The following is a 26380-nucleotide window of genomic DNA, read 5'->3' as shown; positions in this document are numbered from 1 at the left end:
GTATTGCTGCTGCAGGAGGTCTGTGTCCCTGTGATAGAGGGAAACCGACCCAGGACTCTGCACCAAATTTCTATCCATTGACTCTTGCTGTGAGTGTGTTTGTATGGATGAGATAAGAACAGAATTGGTGTAGTTGTGATGCCTCCTGTGGTTGAATAGCTTGATGACGTTCCCTGCCCACTTGTGCTCCTGCCAACTCTGTCATCACATTAAAATGTAGCTATCCAGTGAGTGGCAAGAATACTTGCAGATCACCCGGCAAGTAATGCTTGAAACCTAATGCCTTCATGAGAGGAAAATGTGAGAAGGAAAAGTTCTGAATTCCTTGATTCAGCTGAACAAAATTTACAAGTTATAAATAACATGTTCAGTAAGTATACATTGTTCTTTCATGCGAGGGGAGATCCTAACACTGTAAAGTGTGGTATTGTGGTCAATAGGCGTTCGTCATCCATGAGAGCTTTAGCTATAAATTGCAGGTATAAGTTTAGTGATGTCAGGTGAACTTGTTTAATGATCATGTGGGTGTACTTTTAGTGGACTGGATTTTGTTCCCAGCCCGACGCTGGGTTATTTTGGGGGGCTGGTGTTGAGAGGTGAGGTGGCAGAAAATCAGAGCAGCAGTGGCTACCATGGAACCTGACGCTGGGATTGTCAGGCCCGATCTTCGTGGCGGTGGGGAAGCTCCGTGGTGGCCCCTCCACCACTCTGCAGCGGGACCAGAGTTTACATGTTTAAATTGCATCTTGGCATGAATTAAAATGTAATCCTCAGTGATCTTAACTTCAGTTCCCGATCTTCAGTGTGACATGCAGCATTCGAGCGCCTTCATTTTTCTGCCCAAGGAAAGCTGGTGGCACCGAGATGGGGAAGGGGTGAACTCTGCGTTACGTTGTGTAGAGGTTGGGGGGAAGGGGTCAACTCTGCATTCTGTTGTACAGTATGGGGGGGGAGGGGATGGGGTAAACTCTTCATTTATGGCGTACTGTTTGCAGGGCCTTCTCCTTCAACAGGTGACGCTGTGAGCGGCGTCGCCGAGGCCGCCCCCACCACATGATTGGGGAGAGAAGCAGCCGTGAATATGCTAAGTGGTCGCCTGCCGCAGAATCGTTGTGGCGCAGGTCCCACGCGGGGCGGCCGCCATTTTCTGCACCCGCTGCTGCTCCCGACGGCGGGACAACAAAATCCAGCCCCGAGAATGGTAGTTTTAAATAAATGATAGGAAATTCATTCATTGGAGATGCATAACCCTACTTCAGCAGGTAGTACAAAATTAAGAAGCTCAACACCTATTGTAACATGAAAAGCCACATAACATTTAAATGAGATTAAATGATTTTACTTCTAATCTGCTGACCTTTTGTTTCAGCAAATCATATTTAAGTTTTCCTCTCCTTGTTTGGCATTCACTTTTGAGATGATCTGATACCGTTGTGAAGATTTGCACTTAGTTTTAAGCAGTGAAGATTGGAGTAAGGTGCTGTTTTGTGCAGAAGTACTAATAATGTGACAGTGAAAAACTGATTCATGGTAATGAATATGCATGAGAACCTGAACCATTCTGTTCTCAAAGGACAGGTCACAGCAAGTCGTAATTTTCCATTAAGATTCACTTTCACTAAATCAAACTGAGCTTCCTATGAATTGTAATGAAATGGATAGATGTTACAATGTAGAAGCTACTTTGTTCCGTAAATTTGTCAAAAAGATGACATATTTCAGATATATACTTACTCTTGTGACAGCATATTAAAAAAAAATCCTTCAATGTTGACATTAACATTTCTATGTAGTGACAACATGAGCACAGTATTAAAAGTGGAAAACATCACAAAAGTAAGATGGTGACAAACAGCAAAAAGCCTACCATATAAAAAAAAATCAAAACCTACAGATTGACTGAAACTTAACACTTCGGTTGAGATAATATACCTAAAAGGAATAAAAATGTTGGGAGTACTTCACTCAGGGACTTGTGTTATCGAAATTCAGTAACTTTCAAGAATCCTATCTTATATTCGGGAGGTGAGGGGTGATTGGGTTTGTGGTTATCAGTATATCCATAAATAGGGTCTGTATTTTTAACAAATCAGAGTATAGCAAATATTACATTCCACTTGTGCTTCTCCCTTTCCAAGTACAGAATACATGTGTGTGTATATAATAATTTTAAAAGAATTTGCAAAAGATTATTCCCAAACTAGCTCTTTTTCATGCATCTCTAGAATTTTACTATAAACTCTTGGGTTTAGCAGTCCTCTAGTCTTCTGACACCATGGCTGTAGTCAGAGAGGATTTGAAAATTATGCTAAAAGCATGGCAAAAAGATGGTCTTTCTCCTGCTCCCTAATTTCTAAATTCCCTTTTCTCTTGGGTCTTTCAATGTGTATTACTTTATTGTTAAAATCCCTCCAATCTGGCTTCTGCCATTACTGCAGCACCGAAATCAATCCTAGCTGATCTCAGACAAATGATCTCATCCTACACTAAATCGCACTTTACCATCACTTCTCTTCTCATTGACCTACATTTGTGTTCCCAACCAATAAAACCCTTATCCTTGTCTTAATATTCATTCACAGCCCTGCTCACCCTATTGCTGCAAGTTCTTCCAGCCTATATACCTATTCCCAAAAGTACTGGTCGTCTCTCATTTTATATGCATTGGCACTTCCTTCTACCTCACTATTGGTGGCAGAGCTTTTCAGCTGCTTCAATTTTGCTCTCGAATATGTGTCTGTTGGCTTATCTATCTCTGTTTGGTGAAGGCCTTTGGGACATTTTTATGTTAAGGACAAGCCATTGTTGTACATTGACCTCTAGAAACTAGCTCACTCTAATGTTTGCCTGACTTATCTAGCCAGTTACCTGGTTTATCCCTTCATCTATTCCTCTCGAAGAAGACTTTGCAACCTTCCAGCCCTTTAGCACAATTTCCATAATAAAAAAGTTTAAAAGGTTCTGGTTGGTGGCTCTGCTATTTTCTTTCTGGCTTTTTCCAACTTCTAGAAGGCATGCCATCTGGGCCTGGTATCTTTTCTACTCTTGAGTTTCATCAACTTGTTCAGTACTAATTACTTATCTATCCTATCTCATTGCTCCAGCACCTCTTGTACCATTTCATTTTATCACAATTATTTTGTTTTAAAAACAATGTTTCTTGCTCCTTCATGAGAAGATTTCCGTCCGTGGCTTTAATTGGCCCAATCTTTTATATGTTGCCTTTTAAGTGTAAAATACGTTATTGTTTTTCTTTATATCTTTCCTTGTATCAACTTAGTCATGTTAATCTTTCTTGCTTTCCAACAATATTTTTTATACTTTTAATTTTGTTTGTATTATTAACCCACATGCTAGTTGCTTGGGTTTAATTTGAATTTCTCTAACTCCTATAAGGAATTCCAGCTTTTGTAGTACCTGTTTTTTTTTTAAATCTTGTGACAACTTGCTTGTTTTTCCTGGTTATGGATCCCTTTATCTTTATGCCCTCTCCTTCACATTTTTATGTTGAACCTAATAGTTAAACAAAAAGCTCATGCTACACACCACTAAGAGGGGTGGGTGTGACACCTGCTCTCCTCTGTTTCACCACCCACAACAAGCACAAACACGCACACCCTGTATGACCAATGATTTGTGTTTTCCCTCCTTGGCACAGGTCTGACTTTTTGAAAACTGTCTTTTGATGCATTGGACCCCCAATATATAACAGCATAACCAAGCTGAAAGTTATGTTGCTGTTGAATTAACTACAGTAGTGCTAAGCAGTGAGACCATTTGGAATTCAGTGGTGCAAAATAATTCCACCATGGTCTGGCTGTGGATGGTGCTGCATTTCTGAAAAGAAGCAAGAAAAATTGAGCACAAGGAAAGACAAACGAAGCATTGTAACTTCTAGTTGCATTTCAAATATCCCTAATGTATTTACCTCTGCCACACTCTGCTGATTTATTCTAAGAATTTCTCACTGTTTAACAAGGGAGGTCTTTTCCATTTTCCATTTTGCTTTTTGGTCCTTTCCTATGCTAATTTGAAGTAGTTTGGATTTGCCTTATTGCTATCATTTTAATATTTTATATACCTTCAAATTTTCCCAAACGCTCGACTCCCTTCTCTCGAGACTGTAAAGTTTGAATGTTTGTAATATTTTTTCCTAGCTCATCACCTTTACACTGGGATCAGTTTTGTTGTTAGTCTCGGCATCTCCTAATGTATTCAAATAGTTTAACAGCGTGGTGACCAGAATTAAATACAGTATTTCAAATGTAGTTCCAACATGTGCACTGCATAGACTTGGCATTACCTCTGTAGTCCTGGGCTCTGCTGTTCAAGCCATATACTCCTGGATTCTAGGTGCGTTTTTCTAATTCCTTCCTCCACAATGTCCAGACTGAAAGCAATCTCGACTGTTATTACTGAAAGCTTATCTAAGTCTCTTTTTACCAATTCCATCCCATTTGTTGCATACTCATGATATACAATTTAATGACCAAGGTCAATTTTAACAATTTTTATAAATTTAATTTGCCAATTTTCCTCTCAATTTTTTGACTCATCTGTGTCCTTCAGTAAATCATTTGCTGCATTATCTATGTCTACACCTCTTTCTCTTTTATTGTCATCAAATTTGACACACTTGTATTCATTTTCAATATCCAGGTTAGTAAGTGGTTTGACTGGATTGACTAATTTACAGAGCAGCAACCCACTCCCTGGATAAGCTGCTTTTTGCTACCCATGCCATTCAGCTGCATTTTACATTTCCGCCACTCAAATCGTTGGTGGACATAAACAATGACTGTCTGCCCACACAGACTGCACGTCGTGGAGCCACTGCGATATTAAACGCAGCAGCTCATTTAAATGGCTGGGATGGACCATCCCACCCGATGACGTGAAGGGGATTGGCGTCAGCAATGGCATCAGCTGCCTTTGCACAGGTGCTGACGCCATTTTTAAAGGCATTGAGCCCTATAGTTAAATCTTTAAAAGGAAATGGGTTTTTAATAAATAAATGAATTTATCTAGCCCTCTCTCACCCTCCCCCCAAACATTCATAGTTTAATTCTTTGCACTCTCCCCCTCCAAAGTACTTACCTTGTGCACTTAGCCTTCCCCCCCCCCAACCAAAGTTCATAAACTTTAATCTTTACCCTTTCCCACCATCCCCTACACCAATCAAATCACTCTGATACCGCTCCCACCCTCCCCTGCACTGAAAATCTTACCTGCTGCCCCCTCCCCACCATTGTCCCGCCTCAGATTCCTGGACAGGTATCCGAAGGCCCGGGAGTGCCAGTCACCAGCACCAATATCGCAGCGGGATGGAAGGTGGGGGGCGAGCAGGTAATTAAGTTGTTAAATTTAATATGTAAATTTGGCTTCCGTCACCGAGCAGTGGGTGGGGTGGGGGGGGGGGGGGCCTGCCACGAGGTCTCACCGTCACCGGCAATATCAGGCCGGGCCTTCCCAGCATCGAGGCCTGTGGCGGGCCTCTGCCGGAGGCATTTTCCAGCCTCCCCACCATACCTCCCCCCCACCACCCGACGTTAGGGTGGGAGTGATTATAAAATACCCCCCCATTATGTCTGTGTTGGTAGAATGTCTGTGATAATGCTTCGTTGTTTTATGGTTAATCCACTTCTAGATAGTAAGTTAAATATATACATAGGTGTGGGAAAGAAACAGAAAATGTCTGAAACGTACAGCAGAGATCATGTTAATGTTTCATGTGGAACTGGATTTCTGATGAAGGGCTAGCTTGTTAACCCGTCTTTCTCTTTTAAATGCTGACTGAACTGCTGTGCATTTCCAGCATTTTTTGTCTCCATTTCAGATTTCTAGAGTTCATGATCAATCTTGTTTGCTGACTAAATAATGGAAAACTATTAATTTAATGTATTTGTTGTTACAGGTTATGTAATGGTGATTTTTTATTCTCGCATATTTTATGCGGTTGAGCTTCCAACTTGTATATCTAGAATAATGATGTCAGCACAAAATATGCACTATACTGATGGGTTTAAAAATAATTAAACTGGTTAGTAAAAGTGTTAATCATCTGAAACTTTGAAATGGTTTTTCTTCATGTGTTTTTCTTTTTTCCCTTTTAGCCAACAAGCCCTAAATTTGGAAAAGCTGATTCCTATGAAAAACTGGAAAAACTAGGCGAAGGGTCCTATGCCACAGTATACAAAGGAAAGAGCAAGTGAGTGTTCTGACAATCTGTCAACTTTTGGTTGGACAGTGTTCTAGGTGTCAACTGTGGCTCAGTTGGTAGCACTCTGTCCTCTGAGTCAAGAGAATGTGGATTCAAGTTGCTTTCCAGGGCTAGGCTGATATTACAATGCAGTAATGCGGGAGTGCTGCACTATCGGAGGTGTTGTTTTTCAAATGATATGTTAAACCGAATCCTGTCCGGCTCCTTAGCTGGACTTAAAGGATTGCATGGCACTATTTCGAAGAAGAGCAGGGGAGTTATCCCTGGGGTCCAGCCCAATATTTATCTCTCAATCAGCATCACTCAGGCTGATCATTATCCTATTGCTGTTAGTGGGACCTTGCTTTGTGCAAATTGTCTGTCCTGTTTCCTGCATTAGAATAGTGACTACATTTTTAAAGTGCTTTGGGATGTCTGAGGTCATGCAAGGTGTTATATAAATATATGCTGTATAAATGCAAGTTCTTTCTCGCCCATGTTGTCTCTCTCTCCCTCTCTCTCTCTCTCTCTCTCTCTCCCCCTCTCTCTCTCTCTCTCTCCCCCTATCCTACTTTAAAAACGTGAAATTTAACTCAATATTTAATCTGTCAGGACAACCAGCAAATCATAGGTGAAAAGCACAGATTGCCATGTGGAAATATGATACTATGTCTACAACAGAGACCTGGCTCAAAGAAGGGCAGGACTGGGTGGTAAAATATTTCTCGATACAAGGTGTTCAGGAAAGGGAAAGAAGGGGGAGAGGTGTTGGTATTGATTACAGAGAGCATTGCTGGAGAAAAAGGATGTCCCAGAGGTGATGAGGACAGAATCAATTTAGCTAGAGCCAAGGAACAAAAAAGGTGCAATTACATTGCTTGGTGTTGTCTATAGGCCACCAGCTGGTGGGAAGGATGTAGAGTAAAGGCCTGCTCAGGTCGGGAAAATGAACCCGACTCGAACCTGACTGATCGGCAGTGGACCCGAGCACGACCCGGCCTGAGTCCCTCCAGTTTCGACCCGAGCCCGACCAGAATCCGACCCTGACTCAACCTGACCTGACAAACCCTTTACTTACCTTCCGACTGGGAAGTTGCACGAAGCTGCAGCGCATGCGTAATGATGTCATAATGAGATCACTCGTTCACTGCACAGACTCAGTTTGGTCCCGGACTCCCAGCTTAGGTAAATTTCTTTTTCTATTTTTAATACTTACCAGCAGAGCAGTTACCGTGTGTGTCCGACCCCAGCCCGAAAACCGGACCCGGAAGGGGGGCCCAACCCGACCAGAACCCGACACATGTCGTCTGGTCCCGTCGGGTTCGGGTCGGGTAGCAGGCCGTTAGAGCAGGGTTGTCCAACATAGGGCCCATGGGCCAGGATCCGGCCTGCCAAACGTTTCCAACCAGCCCTTGGATGTACGCTGTTCCAGAGGTCGTTCCTCATCCTCACTGTGACTGGAGATGAGAAGTTTCCCTTTTGTCAGACTGACTTTTAAACTTGTTTTTTAAAAGCCTGCCAGAAAACCTTGAGACTGTTGGGAAACAGCTGTTCCTGATGTCAGCAGCTGACAGCTGTGAAACTGACAGCGATCTTTAAAAAAAGAACTGATCAACCATCTGCTGAGCGTCTCACACTCTGCAACTGTGTGAGAGAGGGCGGCTGGGAGGGACAGACAGACAGATAGAGGGAGAGGAGGAGGAGGAGGGAGAGAGGGGTCGGAGGGGAGAGGGAGGGAGGAAGGGTGGAGGGGGAGAGAGAGGGGGGAGAGAGGGAGATGGAGAGGGGGGGCGGGTGGGGGGGAGACAGATAGAGAGAGGGAGGACAGTGAGAGCGGGGAACCGGGAAGACTGAGCATGGAACACTGAGTGGGGAGTGGGGAACACTGAAAACACGAGGTGGGGGGTGAAATATGGGCAGGGGAGAGATACGGGGTGGGGTTGAATGGGACAGGGAAAGTGGGTGAGGGAGACAGAGAGAAGTGGGGGGAGAGGGAGATAGACAGACAGAGAGGGTGAAAGAGATAGAGGCAGACAGACGGAGAGGGGGAGAGAGTCAGAGTCATTTACTAACAGCACAGAAGGAGGCCATTCTGTCCATCGAGCCCATGCTGTTTCTCCACGAGCTATGCAGTCAGTCCTGCTCCCTGGTTCGATCACCGTCCCTGCAAGTCTATTTCTCTTAGGTGAGCATGCAGCTTCCTCTTGAAGTCATTGATTGCCTCCACTTCCACCACCCTTGTGGGCAGCGAGTTCCAGGTCATTACCACCTGCTGCATAAAAAAAGTGTTTCCTCATATTCCCCCTGCATCTTTTGCACAAAACTTTCAGTCTGTGTCCCCAGTCCTGGATGGAATGAGACACACAAACACACACACAGTGTGGGGAGTTAGAGATCAAGGTCACTCCTGAAAGATGGACATCTATCCAGAGTATTCTGCATCGCTACATCCAGTGTGCGGGCAGAGACCGACCACTTATGTAAGCAAAAACAATGCCAGGTATGTCCCTAAATTAGTTTTCAGTAAAGTGACGAGAAAGTAAGTCAATAAATTAGTCTTCTCATTTAAACCTTCTTCACAAAAATGCACATTTGGTGTTTTAATTAGTAAGATAAGTTTTTAATGCTTTTATCTTTCAAAATTTGCTCACCAGCCCCCTGGGCTGAGCAAAAATCAAAATGCAATCGTCTGCCTGAAAAAGGTTGGACAACCCTGATGTAGAGGAACAAATTTGCAAGCAAAAGAGTGGTGCAAAATTTAGAGGGTTATAATAAAGGATTTTAATATCCAAACATAGACTGGGATTGTAATGTAAAGAGCAGTGAGGGACATGAGTTCCTGGAGTGTGTTCAGGAAAGTTTTCTACAACAGTTTGTTTCTAGTGCATTGAGAAAGGATGCGCTGCTAGACTTGGTTCTTGGGAATGAGGTGGGCCAAGTGTTTGAAGTATCAGTAGGAGAGCATTTATGGGATAGTGATCCTTGTATCATAAGATTTAGGCTGACTATGGAAAAGGACAAAGAACAATTTATTTTATTTTTTTATTTATTTAGAGATACAGCACTGAAACAGGCCCTTGGGCCCACTGAGTCTGTGCCGACCATCAACCACCCATTTATACTATCCTACACTAATCCCATATTCCTATCACATCCCCACCTGTCCCTATATTCTCCTACCACCTACCTATACTAGGGGTAATTTATAATGGTTAATTTACCTATCAACCTGCAAGTCTTTGGCATGTGGGAGGAAACCGGAGCACCTGGCGAAAACCCACGCAGACACAGGGAGAACTTGCAAACTCCACACAGGCAGTACCCAGAACTGAACCCGGGTCGCTGGAGCTGTGAGGCTGCAGTGCTAACCACTGCGCCACTGTGGCGCCAGAGTAAGAATAATTAACTGGGGGAAAGCCAACTTTTTTTATTCATTCACGGGGATGTGGGCATTGCTGGCCAGGCCAGCATTTATTGCCCATCCCTAATTGTCCTTGAGAAGGTGGTGGTGAGCTGCCTTCTTGAATCGCTGCAGTCCATGTGAGGTAAATACACCAACAGTGCTGTTAGGAAGTGAGTTCCAGGATTTCAGTCCAGAGACAGTTAAGGAACAGCAATGTAGTTCCAAGTCTGGATGGTGTGTGGCTTGGAGGGGAACTTGAAGGTGGTGGTGTTCCCATGCATCTGCTGCCCTTTTCCTTCTCTAGGTGGTAGAGGTCGCGGGTTTGGACGGTGCCGTCTAAGGAGCCTTGGTGCATTGCTGCAGTGCATCTTGTAGATGGTACACACTGCTGCCACTGTGCATTAGTGGCGGAGGGAGTGAATGTTTATGGATGGGGTGCCAATCAAGCGGACTGCTTTGTCCTGGATGGTGTCGAGCTTCTTGAGTGTTGTTGGAGCTGTACCCATCCAGGCAAGTGGAGAGTATTCCATCGTGTCCATCATGTTGTGTGGCACTATCACCGTGCTAAATGGGATAGATTTCGAACAGGTCTAGCAATGCAAAACTGGGCATCCATGAGGCGCTGTGGGCCATCAGCAGCAGCAGCAGAATTGTACTCAACCATGATCTGTAACCTCATGGCCCGGCATATCCCCCACTCTACCATTACCATCAAGCCAGGAGTCCAACCCTGGTTCAATGAAGAGTGCAGGACGGCATGCCAGGAGCAGCACCAGGCATACCTCAAAATGAGGTGTCAATCTGGTGAAGCTACAACTCAGGACTACTTGCATGCCAAACTGCATAAGCAGCATGCAATAGACAGAGCTAAGTGATCCCATAACCAACGGATCAGATCTAAGCTCTGCAGTCCTACCACATCCAGCCGTGAATGATGGTGGACAATTAAACAACTAACTGGAGGAGGTGGCTCCACAAATATCCCCATCCTCAATGATGGGGGAGCCCAGCACATCAGTGCGAAAGATAAGGCTGAAGCACTTGCAACAATCTTCAGCCAAAAGTGCCATGTTGATGATCCATCTCGGCCCCCACCTGAAGTCCCCAGCATTACAGATGCCAGACTTCAGCCAATTCGATTCACTCCGCGTGATATCAAGAAACGACTGAAGGCACTGGATACTGCAAAGGGTATGGGTCCTGACAATATTCCGGCAATAGTACTGAAGACCTGTGCTCCAGAACTTGCCGCACCCCTAGCCAAGCTGTTCCAGTACAGCTACAACACTGGCATCTACCCTGCAATGTGGAAAATTGCCCAGGTCTGTCCTGTACACAAAAAAACAGGACAAGTCCAACCCGGCCAATTACCGCCTCATCAGTCTACTCTCAATCATCAGTAAAATGATGGAAGGTGTCATCAACAGTGCTATCAAGCAGCTCTTGCTTAGCAATAACCTGCTCAGTGGCGCTCAGTTCGGGTTCCACCAAGGCCACTCAGCTCCTGACCTCATTACAGCCTTGGTTCAAACATGGACAAAAGAGTTGAACTCGAGGTGAGGTGAGAGTGAATGCCCTTGACATCAAGGCAGCATTTGACCGAGTATGGCATCAAGGACTATAGCGATATATATATCCATCAATATCGGCGACCACGCTCTGGAAGTGGTTCAAGAGTTCACCTACCTAGGCTCAACTATCACCAGTAACCTGTCTCTCGATGCAGAAATTAACAAGCGCATGGGAAAGGCTTCCACTGCTATGTCCAGACTGGCCAAGAGAGTATGGGAAAATGGTGCACTGACACGGAACACAAAAGTCCAAGTGTATCAAGCCTGTTTCCTCAGTACCTTGTTCTACAGCAGCGAGGCCTGGGCAACGTATGTCAGCCAAGAGCGACGTCTCAATTCATTCCATCTTCGCTGCCTCCGGAGAATCCTTGGCGTCAGGTGGCAGGACCGCATCTCCAACACAGAAGTCCTCGAGGCGGCCAACATCCCCAGCTTATACACGCTACTGAGTCAGCGGCGCTTGAGATGGCTTGGCCATGTGAGCCGCATGGAAGATGGCAGGATCCCCAAGGACACATTGTACGGTGAGCTCGCCACTGGTATCAGACCTAACGGCCGTCCATATCTCCGCTTTAAAGACGTCTGCAAACGCGACATGAAGTCCTATAACATTGATCACAAGGCGTGGGAGTCAGTTGCCAGCGATCGCCAGAGCTGGTGGGCAGCCATAAAGGTGGGGCTAAAGTGTGGCGAGTCGAAGAGACTTAGCAGTTGGCAGGAAAAAAGACAGAAGCGCAAGGGGAGAGCCAACTGTGTAACAGCCCTGACAACCAACTTTTTCTGCAGCACCTGTGGAAGAGTCTGTCACTCTAGTATTGGCCTTTATAGCCACTCCAGGCACTGCTCCACAAACCACTGACCACCTCCAGGCACTTACCCATTGTCTCCCGAGACAAGGAGGCCAAAGAAGAAGAAGATTAGTGACCTAGACCTTGATGTTCAGGGCACAATTTCAAAGCTTGTGGGTGATACTAAACTCGGAAGCATTTGTGAACTGTGAGGAGGATAGTGTAGAACTTCAAAAGGACATAGACAGGTTGGTGGAATGGGCAGACAGGTGGCAGATGAAGTTCAATTCAGAGAAATGTAAAGTGATTCATTTTGGTAGGAAGAACATGGGGAGATGATATAAAATAAAGGGTACAATTATAAAGTGGGTGCAGGAGCAGAGGGACCTGTGTGTATATGTGCATAATTCATTGAAGGTGGCAGGACAGGTTGAGGGAGCCGTTCATAAAGCATATGCTATTCTGGGCTTTATTAATAGGGTCATAGAGTACATGAACAAGGAGGTTCTGTTGAACTTGTATAAGACACTAGTTCGGCCTCAGCTGGAATATTGCATCCAGTTCTGGGCGCTGCACTTGAAGAAAGATATGGAGTCATTGGAGAGAGTACAGAAAAGATTCAGAGATTCAATGCAGGGATAAGGAACTTCAGTCATGAAGATAGATTGGAGAAGTTTGGACTCTTTTCCTTGGAGAAAAGAAGCTGAGAGGTGATTTGATGGAGGTATTCAAAATCATGAGGGGTCTGGACAGAGTAGAGAGAGAGAAACTGTTCCCACTCGTGAAAGGATCGAGAACAGGAGGGCACAGAGTTAAAGTAATTGGTAAAAGAAGCAAAAGCGACATGAGGAGAAACCTTTTCATGCAGCAAGTGGTTAAGGTCTGGAATGCACTGCCTGAAAGTGCAGTGGAGACGGGTTCAATCAGGACATTCAAAAGGGAATTAGACTGTTATATGAAACAGAAGAATGCTCAAGGTTACAGGTGGAAGGTGGGAAAATGGCACTAAGTGAGTTGCTCATTCGGAGAGCCAGTGCAGACATGATGGGTTGAATGGCCTCCTTCTACACTGTAACAATTCTGTGATTTTGTTAAATTAACAGTAGTCTAAAGCATATTTTCATTGTTTTTGAATGCTGGTTGTGATGTATCGTGTTGCAGCATCTTTTAGATGGAAAAGAGCTTCAGGCTTTCAACAAAACAATTTTCAAACAATTGGATGAAATGTAAGGCTGTCGTCTTGATGAGCATTGTTAAAACTTATCAGATTATGGATTAGGAATATTAAATGTTTAAATTGGTTAATTTGAAAAAGAAATACAAATGTTGGAAGTCTGAAGCAAATGCAAAAATTGCTAGCAGTACAAAGCCGGTCCATCGACATTGGTAAAGAAAGAAAATATAAGTTAATTTTTTTCATGGAGTGTGCACCTTTGCAGCCGTGACTCAGTTGGTAGCATTCTCACCTCTGCATCAGAAGGTTCAGGTCCCATTACCGAGACTGGAACACAAAATCTAGGCCAACTCTCTAGTACTGAGGGAGTACTATGCTGTCGGAGGTGTCGTCTTTTGGATGAGGCATTAAACAGAGACCCAGTCTGCCCTCTCAGGTGGACGAGGAAGATCCCATGGCACTATTTCAGTGAAGAGCAGGGGAGTTATCCCTGGAGTCCTGGCTATCATTTATACCATAACCAAAGCAGATTATTTGGTTATTATCTCAATGTTCTTAGTGGGACTTTGTTGTGTGAAAATTGACTGCTGCATCTCCTACAACAGTGGCTACATTTCAAACGTATTTCATTGGCTGCAAAGTGCTTTGGGATGTCCTAAGATTATCGAAAGTGCTATCATAAAATCTAAGTATTTTTTGTTGTTTCTTTACAGATGCTATTGGGTTTGCTGTCTGTTTCCAGAATTATCTCTCTTCGTTTCAAACACTTCAGTCAAAATTTGGTGGAACCTTTTCAAATACTGTTTTATTTTACATGTTGCTGCAGATTCACCAAATATTTAGATATTAGTTGGACTGCAACAATAACTTATACCCCTTTTATGCTCATTATATACTGATTTCTAAGATCGGTGGAAGAGAAAACAAAGTAAATTAATTGAAAAAGAAGCTTATTTTAGCATGTGACTCGAGTCACACACTCTATGTGGTTCACTCTTAATGACCTCAAAGCAACTGGAGGTGGGGAATAAATATCACAGATACTAAAAACATAAAAAAAACTCTCGACTATTGAGAAAGAAGAAATAATTATAAAAAGCTGTTTTTATAGTTAGAATGAAAATGGATCACTAACTAATTAGGAGATTTTAATTACCCTAATATAGACTGGGAAAAACATTGTGCTAAGGGTACTGAAGGAGAAGAATTTGTGGTGTGCTTTCTTGATCAATATGTCTCCAGTCCAGAAGGGAAAAATCAGTAACACGAAAGCAAAATACTGGAGATGCTGAAAATCTGAAACAAAAACAGAATCTGTAAAGAGAACAACAGAGGTAACAGAGGTCTGTGTGCCCTTTCATCAGAATGCTGCTGAAAAGTCGCGTAGACATGAAACGTTAACTCTGTTTTTCTCTCCACAGATGCTGCCTGACCCGTTGCGTATTTCGAGCATTTTCTGTTTTTCAAACAAAGCGGTTTTGAATTTGGTTCTGGAAAATGAAGTAGGGCAAATGGAGTGGGTTGTAGTCGGAGATTATCTGGCTAATAGTGATTGCAAAACAGTAATCTGGTTTAAAGTAATTATGGAAAGAAGCTAGAAGGTAAAAATGCTCTCAACAGGATAAGAGGTAATTTCAGTGATTTAAGAAGGGATCTAGCACCAATAGGTAGAAAAAGATGATTCCAAGGTAAAGCAGTAACGGAGCAATGGAGGACATTCAGGAAAAAATGATAGTTCAGGTACAAATTAGACATATTCCTTTTGAAGGGAAAAAAAGTAGAGCATCCAAAACTAATGTCCCCTGGATAACAAAGGCAATAAATGTGAAAATGAAACAGAAAAAGGAGGCTTATGCCAAATGTCAGGAGCAAGATTCAGTTCATAACTAGGAGGGTTATGGCAAGTACACGAGGTAATTGAAAAGTTCATATGCGAAGCGAAGAGAGATGTGTGAAAAGATTAGCTGGGAACATTAAATTGAATCCTGAAACATTTTTTAAAATAAAAATATGAAGTGTTTGCAGTTTCCTGGGGAAATTGTTTGTCCATAGGGACATCTTCACATAGAGGCAGAGGACATGGCTAAAGTATTAAATGAGCACTTAACATCTGCCTTCACTAAGGAAGCAGATGATGTGAAGGTTACACTAGAAGAGGAGAGGGAAATTATGGACAAGATAATAAATAGAGAAGATGTGCTAAAAAGATCATCATTACTGAAAGTTGGTAAGTCACTTGGTTCAGATGGAATGCATCCTAGGTTGCTGAAAGAAACAAAGGTAGAAATAGCAGAGACATTAATCACAATCTTTCAGTGCTCTTTGGATACAGGAGTAATGCCAGAGGACTGGAGGGTTACTAATGTTATGCCACTATTCAAGAAAGGGGAGAGGGATAAACCAGGAAACTACAGGTCAGTCAGCCTAACATCAGTTATGGGGAAGTTATTGGTGCCACTAACAGGGATAAAATAAACTTTCATTTGGAAAGGCATTGGTTAATCAAGGACAGCCAGCATGAATTTGTTAAAGGCAAATCATGTTTGACTAACTTGATTTGAATTCTTTGAGATAACAGAGAATGTTGATTAAGTTAGTGCAGTGGATATGGACTTTTAGAAGGCATTCAACAAAGTGTTGCATAGGAATCTTATTAAGAAGGTGGAAGCCCATGGGGTTGATGGATAAATGACAGTACGGGCACAAAATTGGCTCAGTGACGGGATGTTTTTCAGATTGGGAGGTGGTTTGAAGTTGGGTTCCCCAAGGGTCAGTTTTGGGTCAATAACGCTCTTCAATTTTTATAAATGACCGAAACATGGATGCAGGAAGCAGCATTATAAAGTTAACAGGCGATCTGAAACATGGCAAAAGCATAGATCATAATGATAGTTATAGGCTTCAAAATGGCAGACAGGATGGGCAAAGCATGGCAGATGAAGTTCAATGCAGAGAAGTGTGAAGTGATGAAATTGAGAGGACTAATATGGAAAGACAGTATATTCTAAATGGCACGATTTTGAAAAGTGTAGATGAACAGAAAGTTTATGTCCATTGACACAAATCCTTAAAGGTGGCAGCGCCAGTTGATAAGGTGGTTTCAAAAAAGCATATGGGTTACTTGGGTTTCTAAATAGAGGTATAGAATATGAAAGCATTATTAAAATTCTAAATCACTGATTAAGCCTCAGCTGGAGTATTGTGGACGGTTCTGGGCAGCACACTTCAGGAAAGATGTAAAAGTCTTAGAAAGGGTACAGAGGAGGTTTATGAGGATGTTTCCAGGAATGAGGGCTTCAGCTATGAGGAGTGGTTGGAAAAATAGGCCTCTTCTCCTTGGAAAAGAGAAAGTTAAGAGGTGACCAAAGTACAGGTTTTCAAGATGATTGGTTTTGATAGAGTAATAGGGAAAATAATCACCTGGAAAATGGGTCAATAACAAAAGGTCATGGATTCAAAATGATTGGGCAAAGATCTAGAGGGGAGATGAGAATTTTTTTTCACCGAGTAGTCTGGATCTGGAACGCTCGACCTGAAAAGATGGTGGAAGCTGATTGCATAAATAATTTTAAAAAGGAGTTGGACAGGTATTTGATGAGGAACTTAGAAGGTTATGGACAAAAGGAGTGGATGTGGGACAGAGCATGACTGCTCTAAGAGCCAGCACAGGCCGAATGGACGCGTTCTGTGCTGGAAGTATCTATGACCCTCACTAAAGCAATCCAGTGCTTCTGAACCATTCTGAGATAGCTAATAGTTCTTGCAATATTACACTGTATCATTGCCATGATTTTATCGCCCTTTACACAAAGTTACACCAAGCTGACCCTTCGGACCAAGCTGATGGTTTACAAGGCCTGATTTCTCAGCACCTTGGTGTATGGCTGTGAAACATGGTGGCTTACAGTTACCAGGAAAAGAAACTGAAGAATTTTTTTTTAATTCTTTCATGGAATGTGGGCATCGTTGGCAAGGCCAGCATTTGTTGCCCATGACAACTGAATGGCTTGCAAGGCCATTTCAGAGGGCAGTTAAGAATCAACCACATTGTGGTGGGTCTGGAGTCATATATAGGCCAGACTAGGTAAGGACAGCAGATTTCCTTCTCTAAAGGGCATTAGTGAACCAGTGGGTTTTTATGACCATTGATAATTTCATGGTTTATTGAGACTAGCTTTCAATTTGAATTTATTAATTAACTGAATTTGAATTCCATTAGCTGCCATGGTGGGATTTGAACCCATGTCCCCAGGGTATTAGCCTAGGCCTCTAGATTGCTAGTTCAATGACACTACCACTACGCCACTCTCTCCCTTTTGCTGTCTGCGGTACATTGTGGGTATATCCTGGCAGGACAAAATCACGAATGCAGCAGTCCCCGTAAAAGCACAGCTCCCAGTGTGTTAGCACTAATCAAACAGAGGCCGCTTTGGTGCATTGGGCATGTCTGCAGGATGGAAGGCAGTCGCATACCCAAGGGCCTTCTGTATGGTGAGGTAGCCGGGGCCGGACAACCAGTGGGGCGCCCAAAGATCCGCTTCAAGGATGCTTGCAAAAATGTCAACTATTGCACCCTGGGAGTCACTAGCTGGCAAAAGAGAGAAATGGCGACACCTCTTCTGGGCTGGCGTGCACCACCACGGTGACCAGTAGCTACAGCAGTTTGGCAACAGGTGCCAACACTGAAAACAACAACACAAAATGTCACCTGGCAGCTTAAGGTGTGGCAGTTGTGGCAGAATCTGCCCCTCAAATAATGAAAAATTACAGTGTGCAATTTATGCAACTTGCAGAATCAATAAAAGATTTTGTTACAAGTGTAGGTGTAGCAAATTATGAAAATGTTCCATTTTTCCCTCTGATGGTGTTGAATGTAGAAATACATTTTGGTTATGACAGTAATAGTAAATAAAAGAGTATCTTCCACCTACGGATCTTAAATTTTTCCATACAGCAGGTAAAGAAAATGCTAATTGGGCAAAATTAATTAATGAACAGTGGAAAAGTATTTTCCAGTGAAAGAATATGATCAATCATTTGATGATTACTGGACAGTTTTATCGCAAAGGCCAGTTGAAGTTGACATAGTGTACTACTTTAAAAATATAATTGAAATGCAAAGACTTATTGTTCATCAAAGTAAAACGCGTAGTGTTTGGAAATTTATAATTTTCAAATAACGTTTCTACCTCTGCCACAGCATTGAAACAGGTCTAAACAAAGTCATAAATAACACCCTCTGTGACTGGCCCATTGAGGCATTCATCGCTGCCTCCTTATGAGCAGCGACCCTAGCTGCCCCATGCTACTCTCTTGCCAACCATTCCTGTCTAACTCACCTCTCCCAGTCCTGACCCTATGGCTTCTGCTGACCAACCAGCTATCACCGCCCCCTCTGCATCTCATTCCAGAATGTCCGTTCACTTGTGAACCAGGCCTTTTCCATCCATAAGCTTATTGTGCATCAACATCGTGAGCTTAATAAAAACCTGGTTGAGGGATAATGGCTTGGCTGACATCCAATTCTAGTGAGCAGAAATTTCCTCCAAGTGAGTATTGGGATAACCAAAGCCATTTGGTCTCCATCACAAATTCCATTCCATAGCTACCAACTCCTCTCCCTCGTCCTGGCAACTCGGTGAGGTTGAACCAGACTGTTTACTGCTTTGGTGTCATACTTGATCCTGATGAGCTTTCACCTACATATCCATGCCATCACTAAGACTGCCTATTTCCATCATCGTAACATCACCCGACTCTGCCCAAGCCTCAGTTCATCTACTGCAGAAACCCTCAACCATGCCTTGGGGTTACCTGTATTCCACTGCACTCTTGGCCAGCCTCCAATGATCTATCCTACGTAATCTTGAGGTCGTCCAAAAATATGCTGCCTGTATCTTAACTTGCACCAAGTCCTGCTCACCTTTCACTTCTGTGTTCACTGGACTCCATTGGTTCCTGGTTAAGCAATGCCTCGATTTTGAAATTCTCATCTGCATTTTCAGATCACTGCATGGTTCTCCCCCCTCTGTATCTTTGTAATCTCCACCTGCACTACAACCCTCAGAGATATCTGACTTCCAATTCAGCAACATCTGTCCTTTTACCTCTTCACTTGCTGCTGTCCACGGCCAAAACACTCTTCCCAGGTGAAACAGCAATTTACTTGTACTACTTTCAGTTTCATATACTGTCCTCACTGCTCATGATGTGGTTTCCTCTACATTGGGGACACCAAATGCCAGATGGTTGACAGCTTTGTAGAATATCTCTGTTCAGTCTGCAAGCGTGACCCCAAGCTTCCGGTTGCCTGTCATCTTATTTCTCTGCCCTACTCCGACACTGACCTCCCTATCCTCGGCCTCCTACATGTTCCTTTGAAGCTCAAGGTAAGCTTAGGGAACAGCATCTCATCTTTCGATTAGGTATGTCACTGCCTTTCAGATTCAATATTGAGTTCAATAATTTTGGATCAGTATCAATTTTTTTTGGATGGCAGCTGTTGGTGATTCTACTATTCCCATTTACATTTCCTCTAGACACTCCATTTTGTTTCTAAGCTTCTCCCATTACCATCTCCTTTTGCTTTGCACCATCATCCCTTTTGGTCATTAATCTCTTCTGCCTTCCATCCCATCACAGAACTTCCCTATTGTTCTTCCCCGCACCCCCACCCCCCCTTTCCCTGCCTCTGAACTTGCTTAAAGCCTGTTACAACCCTAACTTATTCTATCTCTGATGAAAGGTCATTGACCTGAAACATTAACTCGCTCTCTCGCTCTCTCTCTCTTTCCTCAGATGCTGCCCAACCTGCTGAGTATTTCCACCATTTTCTGTTTTGTTTTCTGTTTCCAGTAGTATTTTGCCTTTGCATCAGATTTGCTGGGACTAAATTTAACGCCACTGACGCATATGTCAGCGAACTCAACATATTGGGGATTGAACCTGGAAGCTTTATGGTTCAGTTTCATACTCGGTTTATCAACCGAGCCATTGGTTGGAGGGGGCACATTTTTATTTACACTGTGGTTCAATGATGGTCAATATGATACCCTTGTTTGTAAGAATTAATTACTTGGTATGTATAAACAACTGATTCCTTGAACTTCAATCACAAAGACTGTTGCTTTCTGAAAAGCGTTAGACTTTGAGCTGAGGGAAAAGAGACTCTTTTAAGCCACATTTTGCCCGTCTGGAAAATTTTGGTGTGCCAGCGTTCAATGGTAGCAACACAGCAAAGGGACTGATATAAAAATAAATAGACATCTACCCTCTAATTTTTTTTTGAAAAGTCTGATATCTTCATTTTGTTCACAGGTTAGAAAATTGTAGGTTGTTGCACATTTAAACAAACACTCATGGCAGTGAGAGTCAGTGATGTGTTTGTTATTTCTGTGCTGTCCCAAAACCATTTGCTGGCCTATAATTTAGAATCTGAACCTTTCAATGGGAGATGAAAGCTGCAAACTACAATAACTGTAGAATTCTAAAACTCTTCCTGCTGATAAACATTTTAATGGGTTAAAGTATCTGCCTCTGTGTGATGTATGTGAAGTTTGAGCTGTAGTAGCTATTTTACATCTGCACAAACAGCATTAACTTATCTCCGGGATAAAGCCTGCTGTCAGCTGATTCATGGTTCCATCAGAAATAGCTTTAAAAATGAGCTGTTGGTTAGTGGTGTATGTTATGAGCAATGCTTCAGCTTACATTAACCAAACAATTATAAAAGTCAAAGGGGGATGGGAACCTGAGGGGGAGCTCAGATTGGAGGGAAGCAAAACTGGTAACTTGTCAGGGGTGTGGCAACCAGGAGCAAATATCAGAGAGGAATACTGAGATGCACAGAATAGTGAGAGAGATAGGTAGCACTAGAGTAGGGAATAGTAAGTTATTAGTTGGGGTCAGAGTAAGGGAGAAAATAATCAAGTCTAAGTCAGGGTTACTGTGCATGTATGTGAATGCATGGAGTGTGGTAAATAAGATTGGTGAGGTACAGGTGCAGATTGCCATGTGGAAGTATGATGTGTTCAAAACGGAGACCTGGCTCAAAGAAGGGCAGGACTGGGTGTTAAATATTCCTGGATACAGGTGTTCAGGAAAGATAGGAAAGAGGAAAAAGTGGGAGGGGTGGCGGTATTGATTACGGAGGACATTGCAGTGCTGAAGAAAAATGATGTCCCAGAGGGGTCAGGGACAGAATCAATTTGGCTAGAGCTAAGGAACAAAAAAGGTGCAGTTACATTGCTCGGTGTTGTCTATAGGCCACCCACAACTTAGTGGGAGGAACATAGAGGAACAAATTTGCAAGGAAATTAGAGAAATGAAAACTTTATTGGGTAGTTATAATGGGTGACTTGAATTATCAAAACATAGACTGGGATAGTTGTAGTGTAAAGGGCAGTAAGGAGCAAGAGTTCCTAGAGTGTATTCAGGAAAATTTTCTACAGCAGTATGTTGCTAGTCCAATGAGAAATGAGGCACTGCTAGACCTGGTTCTTGGGAATGAGATGGGCCAGGTGGATCATGAATCAGTAGGAGAGCATTTGGGGGATAGTGATCATTGTATCATAACGTTTAGGTTGACTATGGGAAAGGACAAAGAACAATCCAGCGTAAGAATAATTAACTGTGGGAAAGTCAACAACAATGGGGTAAGAATGGAGCTGGGGCGAATAAATTGGAGTCAAAAGTTGGCAGGAGAAACAGTAGCTGAACAATGGGCTACCTTCAAAGAAGAGATAGTTCGGGCACAGTTAAAGTATGTTCCCTCGAAGGGAAAAGGTATGGCAAACAAATCCAGAGCTGTCTGGAAGACAAAAAAGGTAGATATTAAGATAACGAAGAAAAAGTGTGCTTGTGACAAATGCCAGGTAGAAAATACTATTCAGAAGCAGGCTGAATACCGAACGTCCAGAGGGGGGAAGTGAAAAAGCAAATAAGAGAAGCAAAGAGAGAGCATGAAAAGAGATTGGCAGCTAGCATTAAAGGGAATACCAAAGTTTTCTATAGACATATAAAACTTTGGTAAATAGTAAAAGGGTGGTAAAAGGAGGAGTGGGGCCAATTAGGGACCATAAAGGGGATTTACACATGGAGGCAGAGAGCATAGCTGAGGTATTAAATGAATACATTGCATCTGTCTTTAGCAAGGAAGAAGATGCAAACCAGGCAGTGGTGAAAGAGGAGGTAATTCAGACACTAGAGGGGTTTAAAATTGATAAAGAGGACATATTAGGCTGTCTGTACTTAAAGTGGAGAAAGCATCCGGACCAGATGAGATGCATCCAAAGATACTGATGGAAGTGAGGGTGGAAATTGTGGAGGCACTGGCCATAATTTTTCACTCTTCCTTAGACTCGGGGGTGGTGCCAGAGGACTGGAGAATTGCAAATGTTACACCCTTGTTCAAAAAAGGGTGTAGAGATAAGCCTAGCAACTACAGGCCAGTCAGTTTAACTTCGGTGGTGGGGAAACTTCTCAAAAATAATTCGGGACAAAATTAATAGTCACATGGACAAATGCGTGTTAATTAAGGGAAGCCAGCATGGATTTCTTATGGGAAAATCATGTTTGATTAATTTGCTGGAGTTTTTTGAGGAGGAAAAGGAGAGGGTTGTTGAGGGCAATGCTGTTGATGTGGCGTACATGGATTTCCAAAAGGCATTTGATACAGTGCCACACAACAGACTTGTGAGCAAACTTGTAGCTCATGGAATAAAAGGACAGCAGCAACAGGGATGCAAGATTGGCTGAGTGGCAAGAAACAGAGTAGTGGTTAATGGATGTTTTTCGGGCTGGAGGAAGGTTTGTAGTGGAGTTCCCCAAGGGTCAGCATTGGGACCCTTGCTTCTCCTGATATATATTAATGACCTAGACCAGATGATGCAAAACTTGGAAGCATTGTGAACTGTGAGGAGGATAGTGTCGAACTCCAAAAGGATATTGACAAGTTGGTGGAATGGGCAGACAGGTGGCAGATGAAGTTCAATTCAGAGAAATGTAAAGTGATTCATTTTGCTAGGAAGAACATGGAGAGACAATATAAAATAAAAGGTACAATTATAAAGCGGGTGCAGGAGCAGAGGGACCTGTGTGTATATGTGCATAAATCATTGAAGGTGGCAGGACAGGTTGAGAGAGCAGTTAATAAAGCATAGTGTGTCCTGGGTTGTATTAATTGGAGCTTGCAGTACAAGAGCAAAGAAGTTATGTTGACCTTGTATAAGACACTAGTTCGGCCTCAGCTGGAGTATTGTGTCCAGTTCTGGGCGCCACATTTTTGTAACGATGTGAAGGCAGTTGTGAAGGTAGATTGGAGAAGTTGGGACTGTTTTCCTTAGAGAAGAGAAGGCTGAGAGGTGATTTGATAGAAGTATTCAAAGTCATGAGTCTGGACAGAGTAGGTAGAGCAAAACTATTCCCATTGGCAGAAGGATCCAGGACCAGAGGGTACTGAGTTAAGGTGATAGGCAAAAAAATGCAACAGCGACATGAGGAAAAACCTTTTTATGCAGCGAGTGGTTCGGATCTGGAATGCAATACCTGAAAGTGTGGTGGAGGCAAGTTCAATCGAGGCCTTCAAAAGAGAACTGGATAATTATCTGAAGAGGAAAAATTTGCAAGCCTGTGGGGAAAAGACGGAGATTGGCACTAGGTGAGTTGCTCTTGCAGAGAGGCAGTACAGACATGTGGGCTGCATGACCTCCTTCTGCTCTGCAACCATTCTATGATTCTAAGGTATAGTGCTTTTCATGATCACTGGATGTCTCAAAGCACTTTACAGCCAATGCATTACTTTTGAAGTGGTGTCACTGTTGTAATGTATTAAGTGCGGCAGCCAATTTGCGCACAGCAAATTCCTACAAACCGCAGTGTGATAATGATCAGATACCCTGTTTTTGTGCTGTTGATTGTGGATTAAATATAGGCCAGGACACCGGGGATAATTCCTCTACTCTTCAAAAATTGTGCCATGTGATCTTTTACATCCACCTGAGCAGACAGATGGGGTCTCACTTTAACATCTCACCTGAAAGACGGCACCTCCAACAGTGCAGCAGTCCCTCAGTACTGCACTGGAGTTTTAGCCTTGATTTTTGTGCTCAAGTGGGACTTGAACCCAGAACCTTGTGACTGAGAATGCTACCAACAGAGCCATATTTTAATGTTTAAAAAGAGAGAATAAAAGAACGGAGAGCTTCAAGAGAGTATAGATATTCAAAAAGTCTGAAGTACTTTGTTTAGCAAAAGGTCTCTTATTAAAGACTTTTGTATTTTGTTTATGCGAAACTGATTCTAATATTTTTCTTAAATCAGAGTCCATGGGAAGTTGGTAGCTTTAAAGGTAATCAGACTGCAAGAGGAAGAAGGAACTCCTTTCACAGCAATCAGAGAAGGTACCATTTTACTGTATACTGCAGTATACACCTATTTTCTTGGTGGGGGGGGGGGGGGTTGGGAAAGTACATAAAATGCCAGACTTGATATTATTCTGTACTCTTGTGCAATTTTCTTATATAATAAAATATACACAGATTAATTTGTTATGGAAGTTGTAAGATAAGGGAAAAGAGGATTTTTCTTTTGAAGCTACTATTTGAGCCTAAAAGTATTAAGGTGTCAGGGCAAAGGCAGTGGACATGATTGAGGAGATAGGTCCAGTGAAGAAAATGCTGAATGGGATGTTGCTTTGTGTCATAGAGAGATACTGCACTGAAACAGGCCGTTTGGCCCACTGAGTCTGTGCTGACCAACAACCACCCATTTATACTAATCCTACATTAATCCCATATTCCCTCAATTCTCCTACCACCTACCTACACCAGGGGTAATTTACCATGGCCAATTTACCTATCAACCTGCAGCTGTGGGAGGAAACTGGAGCACCTGGTAGAAACCCATGCGGTCACAGGGAGAACTTGCAAATGCGGCACAGGCAGTACCCAGAACTGAACCCGGGTTGTTGGAGCTGTGACGCTGCGGTACTAATCACTGCACCACTGTGCCGCCCTTGTGATTCCTACCTTTTCTAATTTACCTTAGATTTAGGGGCAGGTAGTCCAAAATTAGGAAGGTGTGTGGTAAATGATACAAAACAGGTGGGCATTCTACTTGGGCTTGAACCTGAGACACCAGGTTTCTAACCTGTGATACAAATTCAGATGGGGGCCACCCGTTGAGCACAGCCAGCTTTGGGATGTATCTCCATGGAACTACAAGCTGTATTTTTTCTGTTGTGGGTGTTTTAAAGGGTCCCAAAATGGTCAGAACCAAAGTTAGCTGATCCCAGAGAGGTCAACTACTTTCCAAATGGAGCCATTTGGTTCCTTCAAGGAACATAACATTGTAAAATTTATATCCTTGGCTCTTCTAGGACCTTTGGCTCTCCTGAGGTAGAGTGGCATAGTGCCACTCGAATTTTTAAACAGCTCAACAAGATATAGGCACCTCTGGTGTTCCTCTACAGGTTTGGGCTGCTGACACCAATTATGAAATCATCTTGTCTCCAGGATTTCTTTTTGGTTCGTTCATTGGTGTCATCTTTGGAAGGTTTGGGATTGGGTAAATGCCCTCTGCAGCAGTTGGCTGGAGTCCTGCTCCAGTGCACTTCCAACAATGGAGCAGGTGCACTAGAATTCCTGGGTCCTGGTTTCAGAGTTACAGTGCAAATTTGTTAATATCCAAACTAGGAGGAGCCAGTGGCATTTGAGGAAGCAACTTGGGGATGACAAGATTAGTTGGATAAAATGGCTATGGATGGATTTTAAAGAGGCCTGAGGATACTGTAAATTCAACACCTGCGAAGTAGTTGCTGTAACTCAGTTCAGTGTTTGATGAAATTGACCAGCTCACTTTGAAGAGGTGAAGTGTTAGTAACTTGGGTTTTTTCTGCAGAAAGCAATTCAAAAGTTACAATTTACGTTAAGTGATGACAATATGACAACTGACCACCTCCAGGCGCGTATCCATTGTCTCTCGAGATAAGGAGGCCCAAAAGAAAAAAAAAGAAAAGATGACAATATCCAGGGGAATTAATTTCTCCTTGTGGGGGTATTTGTCCCCTTCCTATCCTGCCATCCGTCGTCATCTGCTGTCCCTTGATTTGAGAATGACGTCGACTCAAGGTCATGAGTTTCTGCCATGGGTCTTCAGGTGTTTGAACAGGCTGATTCTTGACCCGCAGATCTTTGAGCACATGGGACAGGACGTCGCATGAGGTAGTGGGATCCGGAGTGTAGGATT

At 43.1% G+C, this 26380-nt stretch overlaps 1 protein-coding gene across 7 annotated transcripts in view; it reads left to right on the top strand.

Moving 5' to 3' along the window:
- Positions 1–26380, top strand: part of cdk14 (cyclin dependent kinase 14) — a 779114-nt gene that overhangs the window by 198312 nt on the left and 554422 nt on the right. For all 7 annotated transcript variants that reach the window (XR_010969007.1, XM_068012619.1, XM_068012572.1 and 4 more), the window contains 2 exons: positions 6114–6208; positions 24455–24534. Coding sequence is in view for 6 of the 7 variants with exons in the window: in XM_068012619.1 (XP_067868720.1) it covers positions 6114–6208; positions 24455–24534 (175 nt within the window). In the remaining variant the exon portion in view is untranslated. The remainder of the gene's footprint in view (positions 1–6113; positions 6209–24454; positions 24535–26380) is intronic.

The sequence above is a fragment of the Heterodontus francisci genome, chromosome 2, assembly GCF_036365525.1.
Source record: "Heterodontus francisci isolate sHetFra1 chromosome 2, sHetFra1.hap1, whole genome shotgun sequence".
In the NCBI taxonomy this organism is placed as follows: domain Eukaryota; kingdom Metazoa; phylum Chordata; class Chondrichthyes; order Heterodontiformes; family Heterodontidae; genus Heterodontus; species Heterodontus francisci.
This window is presented reverse-complemented; position numbering and strand designations above follow the sequence as displayed.